Below are 20,257 nucleotides of genomic sequence, written 5' to 3' on the forward strand. Positions count from 1 at the left end.
TTTGAATCTTCAGCTGTACCACATAACCCACAGATCAGGGACTTAGAGCTCTGAATCACCTTTTTTGCAATCAACAGACTGCTAAGGATTGTTTCCAGCTCAACTGTCTAACACAAACCTCAAATTTAACCAAAGAGAGAACTTCCATTTGTGCAGAAAAAGTGTCCCAGTTCCTCTGCCTCATTTCAGCAGGAACAAACCTCCTAAAGCTCCTGCTCTTTATGGAAAGCCCTGACTCTGACGGGTGAACTGGGCTCTGAGGTCACCAGCAGTACCTGAGATGATCTGTTTCTCTTCCTGCAGCCTTCTAGGAATTAAGCTTATCATCCAGAAAGTAAAAGCAACAATATTTTGATTCTTTCTTTTTTATTAAATGGAGAGGAAAATGATGCTACTGATGGCAATATTAGAAACATTTTACCTTCATAGATTCTACACAACGTTTGTGGGCAAATGGGAATAAACAGATTAAAATTATGCCTTGAATGCTTTTTACCAGTTTGTCCTCAGTGTCTTACAGCACACTCTTGGACAATAATATAAGTTGTTTATATACCTTTAATTTTTCTTCCTTTTACACATACTCAGCTTTTACTTTTTTTGCTTTTCAACCTATATTTTAACAGCTCATTTTTATGTTACTATGAGTAGCTTGTACAGACACTCCATGGCAATCTAAAATGAAAAGTACATCTGAGTGAGCATAACACTGTAGCTGAACTCCAGCCTTTGGGAGGCACTGGCAGAGAAAATTATCAGAAACCTCATTTATACCCCTGGTCAAGCTCCTAAGAACAGCAGAGTTCCTGACAGCCGAGCATTTTAGTGCAGATTTCTCCATAATTTACAGCACATACATTTGCAAGTTACACAGGATGAGGAAATAACTAGGAGTATGCCAGAAGAGGTACAGTTAGTGTACCTGAAACTAGGCAGCTCTCCAGAATTCTCTCTTTCCCACATTTTAAACTCTGGAACACTCAGGCAATAGTTGCCACTCAGACCTGTGAGCTGCTTATGTGTAGTTGTCTTGAAAAGAGAAAAAATTCTAGTTCCTTTTAAAACAAAAAGCTTAGACTAGATTTCCTTTTTCTAAAGCTAGTAGTAATTTCAATGCAACTCAGGCAATAAAGTAAGATTCAGACTTTTTAATGTAACAGGGCAATGGATGAGAAGAAAAACACCTCTAATAAACAAATCCTCCTTGTTTAATCACAGGGCCATCATCAATTTTGAAGAGGTCAATGCAGGAGACTGACAAACATGCACTAGCACTTAGAGGACAAAAGTAGAAGAGCAGTGCTTCAAATTGATTTAAAAACAGCTCCAGAAAGTTCATGCTTAAAACTTTTCACTGTGGTTTAGATAGATATTTAATATACTTTCACATAAGCATCCCTAAAACTACTGAATCTTTTTACATACATATATAATTTCTATTATGTCTATTGGTATATTTAATTTAAATTAACACATTAAAAGTGACTAGGTGTTTTTTTTTAACAGAGGTTAAAGTACTCTGAGACATTTCTACACAAGCACATGAACAATGCATTTGGGATTTTTCCATCTTGCAAAATAGGCAAATGAAAAATGATAACATATCTCCCTACTTAAGAGAATAACTTAACTACTGAGTATATAAAATTAGTGTGTTTAATATGGACTTAGATGCTATCTGGATGAAAATTTATTTTTGGGGGAATTTAGGAAGAGCTAGGAAGTTTGACAGAAGAAACTTGGGCAAAACTAAGATGTTTCTGGAGTGAATTACTGCATCCATTCCACTAACAGACACAGAAAGTTACCAAAATTGAGCTCATGATAATTTCATAGCTTTCCCTGAAGGTTCTTCCTAAAGCAACTAATGCCTATTTATTACATAAGATCTACTGCAAAAAGCTTAATGACATGCAAGCTGCCATCTTATATCCTGTGGAAATCAAGTACAGGATCATTATATAATTAACTTTCTCTAATGTCTCTTGAATATTTTTTTAAATCATCAGCAAAAGTGTATCTGTATAAATCAACAAGAAATTTGCCTTAAAAAGGATGGACCCTATTGTTCATCCGTATGCATAATCAGACACATCTTAGTAAATATTATTTTTTCTTGCTCTTAAAATTATACTTTGACACCATAAAGGTTTCTATTTAATATCTTCATCAGATGAAATTACATGTTGCATTTTAGGTCTGAGAGTCTTCCCCAGGGAAGCAACTAGATTTAGATCTCTTAAAACTTTATATGGCAATGATTGAAACAAAAGCTTCTTCCTTGAAATCAAGTTAACCTTTCTATCGACAGCCCCATCTTTCCAGATCAGCCACACAACTGCTCTTTGCCCTTCTGTCCTATGCCTCAGAGACACAGACTCCTCTTGCAATCCTGACCTTCCCTGTGCTGTGGCCATTTCCTCACTCCCCACTTCCCAAGGTGATAAAGGAGCTCAGCAGGGCTCTAAAACAGACAGCAGAAGGGACTCAGATTTCACTACAGTTAAGAGAATTTCTGGAATAGCAGTTAACTGAAAAATATTTGCAAAATTTGGCTGCACATTTCATAACACAGACCTTTGTTTATGCAAATAAGGAAGGGGCAATAAGATATGATCTTTCATTATGATGACCTGCAACAATAATACACCTTGTAAGGTCTTCTATAAAAGCAAGAAAAACAAAAAAAATATATGTCAATATTTTACTCAAGAACCACTCTGCAAGCATTTCTCATTCACATTATCCTGGTTTTCCCAAAAGGGATTTTCTGAAAGAGAAAGCTATAGCTTTTGTGCCATCTCTCCAACAGTGCCATCTTGAAATGTCTGCCTCTTTTTTCAACCCCACAAACTCACCTATAAAATCTGAAGCAGCAGCTATTGTAGACTTAGAAACTATTTCAACAATCCACTAAATTTTAAATAAATAGGTCCTGGATAGTCAACAGAAGTCGAAAATAGTCCTACCACATTTCTGGCACTGATGGAGCCTGTCCACAGTTCAGAACAACCCTGTGCAAAGATGCTCAAGCTCAGTCTGAGGAATTGCACAGAGCACCTGAAGTGTCCCTAAGCTGCACTGGGAGCAATGTGCCATGCCAGTTGCCCAGGATGCTGAGACACACCAGCACAGCTCCCAGCACCTCAGAGAGTTCCCTCAAATAGCTCTGCCCAGCCCTGAGCTGTGCAAGATTGCCAAATTTCAAAGGTGAATCTGAATGCATAAGAGGAGCCACTCTCATGCAAAAAGTACCATATTTACAGGGTAGCTTTTCAGAGCAGAATCAGAATATTAAGCTATGGCTACAAAGCATGTGCAATTCCAAACAGGCAGACGCTGCTGAAGGGTCAAAATGGAAAATAAAGCATTACCATTTTTATCCATGGAATGGGGCTCAGACTGCTTCTTTCCAATATCAGCAAAGGATCTTACAATTGGGATCCTGTTGCTCAGCTTCTTCTGGTTCTGATGGTGATGCTGTTTCAGTAATGCCTCGTGCACTCTGTGACGAACATCCTCACTGAGCTGCCCAGAGCCCACCTGCTGGTCCAGAATCATATCTGAAAACATATTCATAAACATAATAAAAGAGGGGAAAGAGGAAACGTTTTATCTTTTAAATTGCAATTATAATGATTGGTACCCTATAGGATTAAAAATTAAATGCACCAGTTCCTTTAATGCAACAGAATTAAATGGAATTTTTATCTCGAAGTGTTTCACTCTTGAGGGGGGAAGAGACAGGAAGGGCAGGGAGAAAAGGATTCTATTAATACAAAAACATCCACAAAAATTATGCAGTTCACAAATTAAGGTCACCTATGCAACAACTTTGAAGTCAGTTCTTAAGCACTCCCACATATAACATATTTAAATCCAGGGTTATGATGTGTATAAGATATCTTTTTTTCCAAATAGCCTCTATTCTATTTCCTACAAAGGACTAGCATGCTGTGAGAAAACTGTTTTTTCATTCCCTTTGTACTTACTACAGGAGGCCAGAGTCTTTCTTGTAACTATAATTACAATACTTCCAGTGCAATATAAAGAAACTTTAGGTAAGACAATACAGAAAAGTTGTTGCATTATTTGTCAATAGATAGAATAGATAGAATCTATTTCTACTGCCAGATGTACATGTTCCTGCAAGAGGAAACTTTGAGGAGGTGACAGTGAAACTGATCCCCCTGCTAAGAAATTACAACCATTTCTGCAGTGCACTAGCACAAAATAGTCTTATGTATTCATATTCAACACTACTTGTACATATACAGTTGTTCCTGTAGTTAAGGTGACACAGCCCAGTGAGGTGCTTTTACACCAAAGCACACAGAATGGACAAAAGCCAGGAGGAGCTGGAAGCCACTGTGCTGCTAGAAAGTTATGGCCTTGGTGCCACTACTGACACTTTGTGGGGCAAATTCCACGACTGGAGTGTGGCTATCAATGACTACAGGCTGTTCATAAGAGACAGGAGAGGGAGAGAGGCTGAGGGGCTGGCTGAGAGAACTGGGATTGTTAAGCCTGGAAAGCAGAAGGCTTTGGGGTGACTTAATTGCAGCCTTCCAGTACCTAGAGGGAACTTAGAGGAAAGATAGGGCAAGACTGTTTACAAGGGCATGAAGTAACAGGACAAGGGGTAATGGATTTAAATTGAGAGTAGTTTTAGATGATTAGGAAAAAATTCTTTACTGTGAGGTGGTGAGGCATTGAAACAGGTTGCCCAGGGAAACTGTGGATGCCACATCCCTGGAGGTGTTCCAGGCAAGGCTGGATGGGGCTCTGAGCAATGTGGTCTACTTAAAGGTGTCCCTGCCTACAGTAGAGGGATTGGAACTAGATGATCTTCATGGTTCCCTTCCAGCCCACACCACTCTATGATTCCATGATTCTAATGCATACATTATGTGTTTCAAATGGGAAAGAATTGTTGAGAATTTTGCGGGATTTTTTTTATTGTTATTGTTTGGGGAAATACTGCTACCAACAGTAATGATGCTGAACAGAAAAATAAAGGAAAAAATTCTGTGTCAAAGCATGTATGACAGCATGTAAGTACACTGCCCTTGTAAATCAATTGGAAGAAACTGTACTGCACAAAAATAGTGATATAATAAGCTGAGTCCAAACGCCTTGTACTGAAAATCCAGACAGCTCATGATTCTGTGCTGGAGTCAGATTCATATCTGCCAGTAAACTCAATGGAAAAGCAAGCAGAGCAGGAAAAATAAAAAGCAGATGCATCATCAGTAGAGACATTATTTGTCATGTCTTTGATAACAGCCAAGAGCAACACAAGAGACAAAATAAAAGGCAATAAATAACTATGCTGGTTAAAAGCAGAGTTTAATTGCTAACAGTCACCTATGCATGGTACATACACTTAAAATACAGAAAATTTTCTGATGTTCTCAATATCAACATTACATGCCAACGTATCACACACCACTTGAGAGCAGAACAAGATCCCTGCATGTTTCACTTGCAATGGAGAGGCTACCAATGATTCTACATCTCTACAGTGACACACACAAAGACAAGGATGGGATCCAGGTAAATGCAGCTGCCAACAGATGTGACCATCAGCAATGTGCCCAGAGCTTTGCAATGAAGAATCTGGCAGAGGTTTTCAATGTTGTACTGGATCCTCCCAGCAACTACATCCTGTGCAGTACCAACAGCAGGGTTGACCAAACAGCTCATACTAAGGAGCAATGTTGCTCCATGATGTGCCCAAACTAGCAAACTCTGTCTTCAGGGTGCTGAGCCTGAAGGGAACTTGCATCTCTAATGTTAACTCAAACACCATCAGGGCAGTTATCCCTGTACTCCTAGTCTAGACAGAGGCTTATTTTTATCACTCTAGACCCTAATGAAAGAGAGAGAGGGGCAGAGCAGCAAGATAACATGACAGCCAAAGGAGAGGGTAACACAAGTTTGAGGAAAGTTTTCAGCTGAATATTTTAAGGAGACAACAATTTGCAACACATGAAAAATGGAAACCAGTCTCCTGCTCCAAGAAAAAATATTTATTTTCCTCCTTTATGGCCTTTTGAGACATGCCTGTGCCCTAAGGATATGACTATCTTGCCCTTAGACACCCTTAGTACATGAGTTCAAAGGAAGAGCTGAAAAAAAGGATTCCTCTAGGCCAGGTAAATTTTGGGTTGTGGTCATCCCCTTGCTTACAAATAAGTAGAACTCTATTAGTATGGTATCATTCCTGAAATAACAGTATGTTCCACATTAGGTATTAAAATACATTAACTGCTGAGGACAAGGTCAATATTTAAGATTATCCATTTAGGAGAGAAAATTACAGGGGAAAAAAAAAAAATCAAATTCCTATCCTCTTCCTTCCCCTAGGATGCTCTGCTAGACTTGTTAACAGCCACAGAAGCCACAGAGTTTGTGCCAATGTGGTGACTAACAATTTTTGTTTCCTGCCAGAAAGAAGAAAGTGGTTTACCTTGAGTTTTTTGAGTTTTTAAAACAACTTCCCTTTAACTGTAACACTGCTACCACATGTAAAAAAAGATGCATTGTTAGTTTTGGAAAGAGTGAAGATGCGCTTTCTTACCTTGAAATTTCCCTCAGCTGTCATTCTTTTAACCCAGTTGCAGTAGTAGCTGTAGGAGCTTAAATACAGTCAAATTTCTGAGAAATTGCTGTATTTTGACCCCTTTTTTCAAGTCCTGCACAGATATGAGCTGGAATAAGACAGACAGAGTCCATCCTCCCCTATCATTATGGGATTCCTTTTCAGTTTCTTCCCAAGCTTCTCAAAAAAATAATTTTTTTAAGCCCAGCTCCCTGCAATATCAGTAACACCTTTAATTGCAAAGGTAGTCTTGGAAACAAGAGCAGTATGGTTAAAGTCCTGGAGTAAATGGCCAAAAGGAGCATTATAAACATTTAATTTTCAAAATAGACTGTAACTCCTTAATCCTGTGAGTAGAAGAGCCTACATGCTCAAATCAGTTGAAGCTGTTCATATTTTCAAAGCCCTGGTCTTCACTTTTGTATCTAGAACAGGCAGCCATTTCTTTACACTCCATATGAAAATAAAAAAAATAAGTAAAGAATCTTTGTTTTAAAGAATTTTCCACCTGAATGCCCTTTTCAATTCTGCACAGCTCCCTTCTAGCCAGAGACACAGCTTACCATTCCATTTCTCAAGGATGCTTCACTACCATATGAAGCTTTCAGAAGGATGTGGAACCTGTGGAATATCCAGCAGCAGTTTTACTCATTCTATTAAATGCTCACACTGTAACATTTCTGCTGACATCAAGTACACTAAAGTAGGATGTTTCTTCAGTAAAAATCTTGGTTGATACTGGAACCATAAAATATTTTTTTCAAGCTGTTAAGGACAGATATTCTCCCTGACCTGGTCATTTAAAATAATTGAAAGAAACTTGGGGTTTCATATAATTTCAAGAATGTTTTCTCCATTCAGACTCAGTTACAATACATCATCTGTATCAAATTAATTTTGTGAGTAAATGTGAGCAATGTGACTACTTTAACAAGGTATTACAGAAACTGAGCTATAACTTATCACCACCTGTGAACAATTTACCCAGGCTGTGAATTACAATACTGGGGTGCAGACAATTTGTATCAGTTCAAATGCAGCATGGCTCACGTGTGGCCCAGCAAAGAAAACTCCATCTGTCCCACCTCTAGTGCAGGCAAGGATGCAAAAGCAGGCTGGCTGCTTCCACTCACTCTGGAGGTATCTGTCACACACTCCAGCTTTGCACAGAGGCACGTGGCCAGACCCATGTGGAACCCCCACAGGTCCAGGCAAATGGACAAAAAGGAGGCTCCCAAGTGTGGCAGCAGCTCACTCCCCACTGCACCAGGTCCACAGTGTGCTCATCACCTCATGTGCAATAACACACAGAATGTTCAGGTGAAACATAGAATAAATTTATAGAAAACATACTGTATTTGTACCAAAATACCTGTGAAGTCCAAAAAGAAATTGCTGGGCTCATATTCTCCTGATGTAGGTTGGCACTGATAGTTTACAGCAGAAACTGAATTCAGGATATACTAGCAAGGCTGCCAGTATTCACACTTCCAAAGTTTATAACTGCACAATTGTAGGACAAAATGAGAGATTAATGACAAAATATAAAACACACAGGCTTTTGTGTGAATCCTGACTGCAGTGATAGTTGACTACAAACCCCAATTTTAAAGCCAAAATCTTTCCGGCTTCTGGTCATTGCCCTTAAAAAACAGGGAAGTAAAAACCAAGCAACCCTAATGCATTGCTTTGTGCAAGATAATCAGCTGGAACACTGTCCTTTATCTTAACATATCTCTAAACACAAGCACAAATAAATCTTCCCCTGTGAGTCAGGCAGAAGGAGCAATACAAAGCCAACAATTAGGATTCCTGGGTTGCACTTGTGAGCCAAGACCCATTTACATCATTTACAAAGGTGGATATAAACTAGCTAAGCAGATTTAGCAGCTCATCCAAGAGGGCAGAGCATTCCAGTGCTCTGAGACACAGATCCTATTCTCAGCTTCACCTGAAATTATTTGGTTCAATTATTCAGTTAACATATTTGAAAAGGAAAGAGAGAATGGAAAATGTCTGTTTTTAAAAATAACAGTATGTAATTTTACTGAGAAACAGGAGTATTTCACAAAACTGTAAATTGCAAAGACAAGGCCAAAATTCCCAGCTTGCAGTTCAGAACTGCAGGCATAGAGGATGCACCATAAAAAATAAATTTTGCAAGCTGAGATTGACTTCTGCAATCTAAAAAGAATCCTACAGTCGTGGTTAACATGGGAAAACACAACTGCAAAAAAAGACAGTGCTACTTAGAAGCTGGTATGAGATCTACAATTTACCCACAGCCAAAGGAACAAAACCTGACAGTTTCTCCATAGAGGTTATTACCACATGCTAAGCTGAAAATAAAGCAAACAAATGTAGAAACCTGGGTAAGTGAGAAGGTGAAAGCTGAACAAAAGACAGGTGTAGGGTCAAACAGAGAAGCAGATTACTCAGGCAATCCCACTCTTTATTACAGTGTTTGTAATAAAAGTTAAATGTACCATAAAAACACTGTCAGAAACATAACACAGTGTGAGTATTGCAGATGAAACAAAAGACTCCAGTGAAATAAAATCTCAACTCCAGCCAGTTAAAATATGTCATTATTATGGAGCAAAACAGCTAAAAGCAAAGGTAAAAGAAGACTTGTTCAGATTGAAAGCTTAACAGGATATTAATGAAATCAATAAAATTGGACACTTGGGATGCAATGCCCTGAGTTGCTGAGCAGAGTCCGGTGACCTCAATCACAAGATTAAGCTGTTACACAGATTGAAAATTCAATCGTGAGGAACATACAAAAGACTACTTGGGAAAAAACCAGTCAGATCTTAGGATTGGAAAGGGCAGATTTAAAATTTAATTTTAAAAAGAAACCATTACTACAATTAAACCATTTGAAATAAATGGGAATATTTCAAATATGTGCGAGTCACCAAAGCTCCACTGTGCAACAGAGGCCACAGTTTGTATTTGACAAGGTTTGACATTTGTTCACAGAACACTCTGCACAACTACAAGAATATGCAAGTTCTGTGGCTCATGCTGTAAAGAAAGTATTGCCATTAAAGGCTGGACTGAATAGTTTTTGAACCAAACAACAGAAAATGGCATCATATGTTAAATAGAGGAACCTTTTGGGTTCATTCAATGGTTATAATCAAAAAACCAGATGGTAATATGAGAATCTACATGGTTTTAAAGGAACTAAACGAAAATATCAAAAGAGAACATTTTCATCTGCCAACTTGAACAACACAGTGAAGCTGCTCTCTAATGGTACAGCCAGATTCTGGCAAATACATCCTCAAGAGACAAGTTCCAAAATAAATTGTTTTGATTACATAGATTTTTCAGACTTCCTTTTAGCATATGTTCTATACAGAAGTGATCGATAAAATATTACTACATAATGTTCAAAGGAATTCCTTGTGCATGGAGTGCTAACTTACTGATACAAGAGTCACTGCAAAGACATATGAAAAAATAATGTCACGTATTCAAAACAGTAATAACTCCCCTAAAATATGTGTAATAAAAATTGCATTTTTAAGCAGAATAAAGTTCAGCAGAGGAATTGAGCTCTTTTCAAGAGAAGCAAAATCCATCTTAGAAAAATTAAAAACAATTTGAGAAAATTCAGGAACAAACATGCTGTTCTGATGTATGATGACAGTGTTGGAAATTCATCTCAGCAGTCTCTGTTATAATAAGATGCTGTCTGTGAATTCAGCATCATAGGTATGAATAAGGTCTTCTGCTACAAAGAAAATTGTGTGCCTGTCCAAACAAATATACAATCTTTCAGATTAAGTAATTTTTTAGTAAGACAGTTGGAATGAAAAATACCTAATAGACAATGGACATGCTGGAATAGAGGATGATTTAAAAATTCTCACCACATAAACAGTACCAAAATATTTTTATGCAGAACTGTCAGTGTTTCCAGGGATAAAAAACAAAATGTTCTGGAAACCATGCAAGCATTACAAAAGGTAGCTTTCAACTGTAGATTTCCCCACAAGTCCATTAATGTTTTAAAATACAGACTTTAATAATAGAAATTCTCAAGGGTTAAGTGCTAAGAGTTTAATGCCTTAGTGAGTAAGCGTTTATAGATTAAAAGCCTTGACTAAAACAAATAGGAATTCTTAGTCTCAATTTAGCAATAAATTTTAAGTATACCTCTTTCAAGGATATGAAGACTGGCACTGCATTAATAGCAATGTAATTTGATATTGGAATATAGCCCAGATAGCAAGACATTACCAATAAATACACAACACACATTTCTTACTAACAAAGCATTAAGGCAAGTAGGAAGAAAGTACATGTGCACAAATAATGTATTTGCTCTCAAATTATGATGCATTATAGCAATGCAGTAAAGCTATCAAAAGATTACATTAAAGAACCAAAACCTTAAACCATAAATCAGAGGCATAAGAGTCAAATTTAATTCAGGAGTACCCCTTAAAACCATAGGGCATAACCTGTTTCCACAAACTCTCCTAAAGAACAGTAACATGGAAACAAAACTAGAAGTGATCACAGGGCTGCTGGACAAGCCTGGCATGAGGATGGCGAGCAAGCCAAGTAACAAGAGCTGAATGTTGGAAAAAATTTGAAGATAACAGGTGAGAGCAAATATTTCCTTAAATTCTAGTGTCAGGACTGCCAGATACAACTGGAATACATATCAAGTCCTTGTGAAAACAACATTTGCATTGTACAGCACATGATAAGTAGGATTATAACCACTAATAGGGAATAGCAACTGACTGGAACAGACAATAAAGGATTTCCTGAGAGGTACCAGTTCTGCCTAATCTTCAGGTCCAGCAGTCACTTTTAATTCCAAATGATATGACAGGCAGTTCTTTCTACTTATCACATTTCTAAGATTCCCAGCACACAGCCCTGGGTGGTGTGCTTGTTACCACTATTGTCAGACTTTCCTTCTCACAGTGCTGCCTACAGTGTGCCACACTCTTTGTAACATTCCCTAATCATTGGAGACCAGGAATCACACACACATAGCAGTAAAGTAACAACTTTTTAAATAGAATTGCTACAGCACAAATAATATTAACAGAGAAAAGCAACTACAGTAGCAACTTTATTTCTCAAGAAAATAGGAAAAAAATAAATCTCTTCAAAGAAACCTGACAGAACGTGAGTAATTTACAGAATGATTCACTTGCCTGAAGCACCTGCTGCAAAGCTTTTTAAAAATAGAATAGTTCATTGGTTATTGAATCTGCAGAGGAATAAAAATATAATCTTCTTTCAAAGACCAAGTGCAACCCATGCAAACCTTATCATGTGTCAGGTCACCTTATCATGTGTCAGGTCACCTTATCAGAAAGGGATGCCTACCACTTCAAGCAAATAATATAATAAATAAAATGCATTCAAATCTGCCACAACAACAGGTACTTTTTAAATTAAAATGGGGCATGCCAATTAATGAAAGTCACCCTAAAACCCCTCCTCAGAAGAAAGGTTTTCCTAATCAACAAACCAGGATAAGCCACAACTAGTGATAAATTCTAATAGTGTGAGGGTAACTCCCCAAATTCTCTGCTGAAGAACAATTTACATCTGTGGTGAGTTTCGACATTAGTATTACAAATGCTCAAATCCTTGGCCACGCTAACTAAAACAAAATCACTGCAACTAAGGATTAAGAGATTATAAACCTTAATTAATTGGAGCCTCACTATATTGAAAAATATACAATTTCTTACAAAAGCATTAATAAAAGGATGCTATGTGAAGCTGGGGGTTTTGTGCATTAATTTTTAATTTTTTTACCTACTTAAGAAAAATAATTTCTGGAAGGGTTTTCTTAGCTGACTACAGACAAAGTTGAGTGATTTCTAGATTAAGAATGTAAAGCTCAAGACTGAAAAACCCAGTATACTATTTAAGCAAAAAAGTAATACAAGAACATCAAGCAGCTAACCTAAGCATTTCTTAACTATTTGTAAATAAATAATAAAGCAACATACTGATGGACACCTTTGTTCCTTCAAATCAGCTGCTTTTTATTCTTCATGTTTATGTTTTGTCATTATCAAGACAAATTCTGAAGCTCTGATTCAGACTATGAGTCATGGGAGAATCAGATCTCAGGACAGAGTAGAAACCCACACAAGTTTCTGTAAATTTGTATTAATAATATCTTGCGTCAGTTTGACATAAACAATTTGGGAAAAGTAAACATAAAAAGCAGCTACTGGTATCTGAGCCAATTTTAATTCCACTGTTAAATATAGCTCACCAAACAATATCTCCCCTATAATTTAATTAAGTAAAATAAATTTTATATGGGACTTACATAGATTTATATATCATCCACAAAGCAGCTTGCTTAATAATCTTGAGTGTCAGACAATTTTATTGCTTTGTCTTTTGTACCTTTCCAAAACTAGTTACAGTCTTTGAGGGAAACACCAGGAAAACAGGAAATGACATTTAGTCTCAATCTCACTTATACTTTTGGGAGAGAAGACTCATCCATTATGTTTTGTCTTGCTCAGAAGCTCACACAAGCTCTAGAATTGCAACTGCCAAATAAATTTTTATTGGAAAAAAAAATGCACTTAACTTCATTTTAAGAACTTAATGTACCTGATTTTTTTTTTAAACTTACTTTGTATAATTACTCCTGATTTCATTCTTAACTCAGAGATGTATCTGTTTTCATGTATTTATTGCCACTTAATTGCAATAAATACTTCACTATATTTTGGGTTTTTTTGTAAAGATAGATTGCCTGCAATTAGTATAGCAATAGATTAAGTTTGTGAAAACTAACACACGCCTCATTCACGTGAGGCAGCATGGCAGAAGCAGAGAACATGCCAGCTCTAATTAAATCTAACCAAACTGTCCTCTTTCCTCCATTTTAATTTTCTTCTTTATTCAAAAATTGATTCTTAAAGCAGCAGATTCCTTATAAAAATATAAACAGAATATTTACTAACTGTGCTAGACATGAGTCTCTTTTTCAGTACATTGAGAAAAACATTTCCTAGGAGCTTCTAAGCTGAACTGATTATTATGCAATTACTTTCTTGGTAAGGATTTAGCTTTTATTAAATAATTTTCATAACCAGTAGATGAAACATCAATACATACCTGCAATTTCTTCTATGGAGTTAGCTCTCATGTCCAAAAGAACTGTGCCATTCAGGATGCAGCTCCTCAGCTCAAACAAGCTATGAAGTGACAGTGTGGCAACATAGGGTTTGCTCCACCTCTCTCCACCATCCTCTACATCTTCTTCAAACTTCAACCACCTATACAAGCAATCAATTTAATTATTCTATTGTGCATAAGAAATGAAAAGTTAATTACCTCTACGGATGCTGAAAGTACGCACAAAGATGTTGAACATGTCTTCAGATTTCACTTTATTCTTCCTTTTAGGAAATATGGAGAAAACCACCATTGCCTACTTCTGTCCATATAATGCTATATTATACATTTTTTGAGAATAAGTTCTGACCACAAAGGTGAAGAGATAAATATATTAAGCAATTATCTTTGTACTCTACAAGAACTTTGACTAATTCTTTGGCATACAATGACATTTCTGTGACAGAGTAACAAGTTGCACAAAAATGAGCTTGAAGAAACCAGCAAAATAAAAGGATATATGAGAGGATCAAATCTTCTGTTATCATTCAGCCAGACAAACTTGCTTGAAACTGAATTCTCTACTGATAAATACTGCACTTTAAAGAATACTAAGGGAACAAACAAAAATCTGAGCAGTCACACAGGGATGTTGCTGTGTGGAGCCCTGCCCCTGCCAGCTTGGCCAGGTTGAACAGCTGCAGCCACAGACACACCTGTATCACTTGACTCAACAGCACTGAGCTATTCTATACAGACATGGCAGCAGAGAAGTCAAGCAGAGCCTCACACCTGGACAGCATCTTCACACTTATTTACAGACAGCAGGGAAATGTAAAGCCTTAAGACCTCTAAAGCTGAGAAATTTTCAGTTTTACCAAGCCTCACAGCCCAGCAAGGCAGCTAGCACATCTGTCCTCTTTTGCTCCTGGGCCACCTCTCTAGCTCTGCTCCTACTTGTAAAATACACAAGTGTACCCACATTTCAGATACTTTCCTCCTTTCAGTCCTTGTGTACTAAGTTCTTCCCCTTTTGCTGCCATCCTGCAAGCAGCCACCATTTCACTGACACACTCATCAGAAGATATCTGCTCCCTTCCTGATGTATTCCATTTCTTGGAACTGTCCCAGCTGCCTTCTAATCATCCTCATTATTTATAGAGACAATTTGTCTCAACTTCTCGGGTCCTTCAAAATCTCTAGTCTCCTATGTCTAGCCCTCTCCTCCTCTTTGTATCTAAACACTTTCCCTCCATTTCCTCTGTGAGGAAACTGGCCAGTTTCTGTACTTTGTCTTAGCCCATGAGAACTCTTTCCTCTTCATCAGACCTGTTCCATACTCCCTTTTTTCTTCCCAGCTAATCCCCTTCATTTTCCCATTCCTCCAGAGAAGCACCAAGAAGGACACAGCACAAAAATTTGTTTCCACAAAGCCATGAAATTGAATTTGCATATGCAAATGGAATTTTCAAAATAAACTTTCAAAACCATGTCCAAACAGACATCAAACACAATTTAACACACTCCTCTCCACCAAATTCAAAGCAATACTCTTAAACGGGTGCCTAAAACAAATAATGAAAGTTTTCAATAATCATGTAAGAAGGAAAAAGTTCTTAAATTTTTCTTCATTTTGCAGTTACACTTGAAGTCTCTAAGAGACTGCTCCTTTCTTGCTCATGGCATTCTTTTATCCAAGCTGAAAAATGTGCAATACCTATTTATATCCAGAGCATCACAAATATGGTCCATTTATTGTCCCGTTTAAACCACTGTCTCCCAAGACTCTGTGAAATATCTACATCATTCTCTTTTCATACCTCTACTTTTATGCATGTTTCTAATCTCTTCAGGAGATTTTGAAGATTTTTATGCTTGAGTATTCATAATTATTTCTGTTATTATATATTATTATTAGTGTTATTATATCTTATTATTTCTGTTATTATACCATGCTTGTCTTGTTATCTTGTCTGATTAAAAAAGATTAAAAATCATGCTCCATGTATTCTAGAAACAATGACCCAAGCATGGTCTTACAAAATATCATCAGAAACCTTCATGTAAGTCAGTCTTCAATATGCTTATTTGATTATGCTGCTGCAGTCTGTCCTTGATATTACCCAATTTTAATCTACTGACCAGTTGTAAACAGATTTTAAAAGACCAATAAAAGACAAGCACGTCCTTAAAAGTCTAAGACAGGTAACTGAACAGAGGCAGGCTTATATCAGAGCTTATAACATACTAGGGGCACAGAGAAGTCTATATCATGAAAACAGCTTTAATTATAGTTTATAGTGTCAGAGATTGTGCATTGGTGCATAAAAATCCATAGGAAACTATTGCTACTGCTCATATAATTATATTTACCATTGTGATCATCTGGCTTTCCATGAATTGCAATAGTACAATTGTATGGGTTTCACCCCATTTCCTACTGTTGCTAAAACTTGGGGGTTTAAACACATTATCATGCATTGTTACTCAATGAGCCAACAGGCCAGGACACATAATTAAATCATATCCAGCTGAGAGGATTCTACGTTTGGAATAAATCTTTATTTTGATTTTAATAATCATAGTTTAAGTTTACTAATTTCATCAAGGGAACATCATGTTACTGTTTATCACTTTTTACCTTCTCAGAAATATTTCTGTTATGTCAAATAATCCTTATTTAACACACCAAATGAGAAACAGTAGCAGAAAACATAAAATAACTCAAATCTTATGCAAAGTCCTTCAATTCTATGTGTTCAGTGGTTTTAAGAATTGTAATACCATTTGATCAATCCTCTGAATTCATGTCAAGACGCCATGACAGAAATGGCTTTGAAATCCAAATTCAGGCATAGATCCCAATTTGCCAATTTTGTACTCCTTTTAGTTTCTCAAAGGCAAATTTCAATCTATTTACTTTTGCAGTTTAATCCCTTATGGTTAACTGGTATGTTTGACAGATAAAAGCCTTTCATAGTTTCTTGGGAAACACCATCAACTACTACTGAGCTCATCTCAGGTGCATCCCATGTGATGGAACATCTCTGGAGCTATCTTAGTTACGTGTGATTGCACAGAAAAGCACTTTCATCCTTATGGCTTGCTTTTACTGGTAAAGCCTGGCATAGGTCTCTTGATCACACAGTTTAGTTCCTTTAGCTTGCTAGAAAATAAGATGCCAAAAAGAGTTCCAGCAAGGTATGTTACTATAGGAAGAATATTACTCATGCTAGTGTGTGTACATACACTTTATGTGTACATCCTAGCTCCTAAGCCATCCTCATCACTTCCTCAGGCATCAAAAAATGAGTGCACATGCTTCATTTTAGACACAGGTACTGCATTTTCTGCACAACATGAAGTGAGTGACTTGTAGTCTTTTGTAGTGTGGTATGTCTGCAGCAGAGAGATGGAGCATGCACTCACAACCTGCTCCACAGCTGATGGATTCAATGGAATCTTTCAATCTGCATCAATTTCCACATGAGCCTGTGCCTGCCCACACCGATTGAAAACCAGCCAAAGAGCACAAAGAACAAGGAAGGAGTTAGAAACCTGTTTCTCATGGCCCAGTTTCTCTGGAAGAAAGTTTTGATCAGGGAAAATGTATTACAATTGTTAACTTCCCCAACCCATCCATTTTCTAGTCACTATTACCAATTTGCACGTTTATTTTCCTAACTGTGCAAAAAAATTTAAGCTTAAGCACTTTCCTCCTGACTCCAAGGTCCTTTCTATTTTCCTCCTTACTACATATCTTTTTTTGGTCCGTAAAGATGGTGATATTTTCCAGATGTTTTTGGTTGATACTAGCAGATAAATGAGTTGTAAAAGTCTGGGTAAAACTTGCTACAAATCAGATATTACTTTCCAGCCATGATACATAAATTGCTTTCCCAATACCTGCAACTTGCAGCTACACTATTTGAGTGTATAAAATAAATCCAACTGTTACACTTCAGCACATTTCTCCATAAATTCACCAGATTTTTTTTTTTTTTCAAAATAGAAACTATACATCATCTCCACAGAGAATGCATAACTATACAGCTGGGCCACATGCAAAAACTACAGTAAGAATGACTACTGATTTTGAAAGGTATGTGCTTCTTCTTCCTTGAAATCAATTGATGGAGAAAAAAATTAATTTTATCCCTATATCAACATAGCCAAACCATTCATTCCATTCTGTCTAACTAATTCCATGGATGGGACAGTCTAAATTGGATCCTGGAACAGAAAAGTCCAGTGCACTTTCAATCAAACTGAAAATATCAAGACACAGATGTATTTCACCAGAGTCAACCTCACATTTCAGTCCAGGTGCACCAAGTGCAGAGCTTGGTGAAATGAATACATAACCATTTAGTACTATCACTCTCATTAAATGTAATTAATCTCTACCTGGAGCTACATCCAAAGCCAAACAGTAAGATTTATAAATATTTCCAAATGACATTTCACACACAGATGGAAAATATATATAAAGCCTGGAACAGCAACAAATTCAGGTTGTATCTTCTCCACACCATGTTTTTAGTCAAATCAATAATTTTGAAGTCCCTAATCAATCACAGTTATTTAAAGAGATCCACTGTATTAGTTTCTAAGCACATAATCTTGCATATTAAACACCACCCCATTTCTATTACTTTACTCAAAGCCACTCAGTTCTTTGTGTATGACATCTTTATCTATTTCTAGAGGAGTAATACCTCCTAATTTATTATTATCAGCAATTTTCCTTATTATAATCCTGGTTTTAATTCAATAATAAATCTATTTGCTAAGCTTAATTCTTTAGAAGTTAGCTGTCACTAGCTTTCACACTAATAGTATAATCTCTCAGCATGACCTGCTGCACCTCTTCAAAGTTCCTGACCTACTAATAGAATTTTTACAATAGAATGCAGTTTAAGTAATACATTCCACTGCTGTACCATATCAAATGCTTTACTAAAAAAAATAGACCCATTGTTTTTCTTTATCAGAAAAATAAAAATCAATTATTTGATTAAAGAGCTTTATTAACTTAGTCTGACATGATATACCACTGTATTGCATTTTATCCAATTTTCCACTTATCTCCAAGTCCCTATTTTTTCTTTCCTTCAAGCATTGTATGGCTCTGAAATTGGACTGCAAGGGCTCTGTTTGGCCCAACCATTTTTATCCTTTCCTTAATAGTATTGCTGTGTTTGGGTTAGTACAACACACCTGACAGACTCACTCCCCCCCCCCATTAAACACATGTCCTTTCACCTTTCTGGGATGGAAATTATTGCACCCTCTTATTTTCACAGAAAAGCACTTTGAGTCTTATCTTCATTTTGAATTTGGTAATTTCTTTTCCATCTCCTCCTTTTCTAACCAGTCACCTTACTTCTTACCAGTCATGTAAAATGCAGTCTGAAATTTTGGGATCCAAACTGGAAAAGATCATTTATCTTGACCAGCTCATTCCACACAACAGCCCCACTCTTCCTTTATTTCCATTTTACTGCTGAAACTAAAGAAATTTTACTAATAGCTATTCCGCCACTCTTGCATTTTCTGAGCTCCAAAAATTGAGTTTTCTTGGCTGTTTTTCTCCTGCCCTCTTTCAACAATCTCATCTTGTTTCTATTAAACATTTTTAATTCTACATTTCACAAACAATAACTGAGAAGGCTGTACATATAGACAGATCATCCAAAACAGAAATTTATGTCACCTACTTCTTTTGAATTCTATCTTCATTATCAACAGAAACTGTTATAATTTTAAGAAACACAATTCTTTGATAATTTAAAAAGAGATTTTTTTTAAGTTGAATTTTAAAAAGTTGCTATATCCCTGCTTAAAAATAAATAACACACAGTGATTTTTACTTTTTAATTTTAACAGAAGTTGATACCCCTGCTAAAGAGGTTCTACGTAGTCCTAATCAGTACAAGAACATTGCAAACTATTACCTTGATTAGATTTTATCTATGTATATTAATAAGATTATTTAGGAACACTACTGCATTCCTTTTGCAGTATAATTCCCATGTGAGAATTTTCTACACATAAAAATCTATATTTAGCATCTGCCTATGCACAGATAATGGAAAGGAAGGTCATATAAATTTTTTTGGCCCTCTGGGAAAGTTGAAATTTATAGTAAAATTAGAAAGAAAACTACCAGCCATATTCATGTCAGACAGCCCATATACATAGCTGCACACAAAATCCTTCCAGAAATTTTGCAATTTATATTCTACCAAATACATATTACACAAACTTTTGGGCACCATTGAGGAACAGTGTCAACAACTGGCAGGGAAAGGAAGAACTAAGGTTTCAAAATGAAAAAAAAAAAAAAAAAGATTGCTGTAAAATGTGAATTCTTATTGAAACTAAGCAAATCATCTCCCATTTAAGTGTCAAGGAAAAAAATGTACAATTGAAAGTTGTCTACCAGTATTATTCTTCTTTTCACAACAGAAATGCAATCTGAAAGCCTTTCCCACTAATTTTGCAGAAATAAAATAATCC

The 20,257-nt window shown here is 36.6% G+C and overlaps 1 protein-coding gene across 13 annotated transcripts in view; it reads right to left on the reverse strand.

Annotated features, from left to right (window-relative positions):
* The window catches only part of SLC4A10 (solute carrier family 4 member 10), a 163,044-nt gene that overhangs the window by 50,360 nt on the left and 92,427 nt on the right, over positions 1–20,257 (reverse strand). For all 13 annotated transcript variants that reach the window (XR_013774964.1, XR_013774965.1, XR_013774966.1 and 10 more), the window contains 2 exons: positions 13,736–13,896; positions 3,375–3,563 (listed from right to left, as the gene is read on the reverse strand). Coding sequence is in view for 10 of the 13 variants with exons in the window: in XM_079311588.1 (XP_079167714.1) it covers positions 3,375–3,563; positions 13,736–13,896 (350 nt within the window). In the remaining 3 variants the exon portion in view is untranslated. The remainder of the gene's footprint in view (positions 1–3,374; positions 3,564–13,735; positions 13,897–20,257) is intronic.

Source organism: Erithacus rubecula, assembly GCF_903797595.1.
Source record: "Erithacus rubecula genome assembly, chromosome: 8".
Taxonomy (NCBI): Eukaryota; Metazoa; Chordata; class Aves; order Passeriformes; family Muscicapidae; genus Erithacus; species Erithacus rubecula.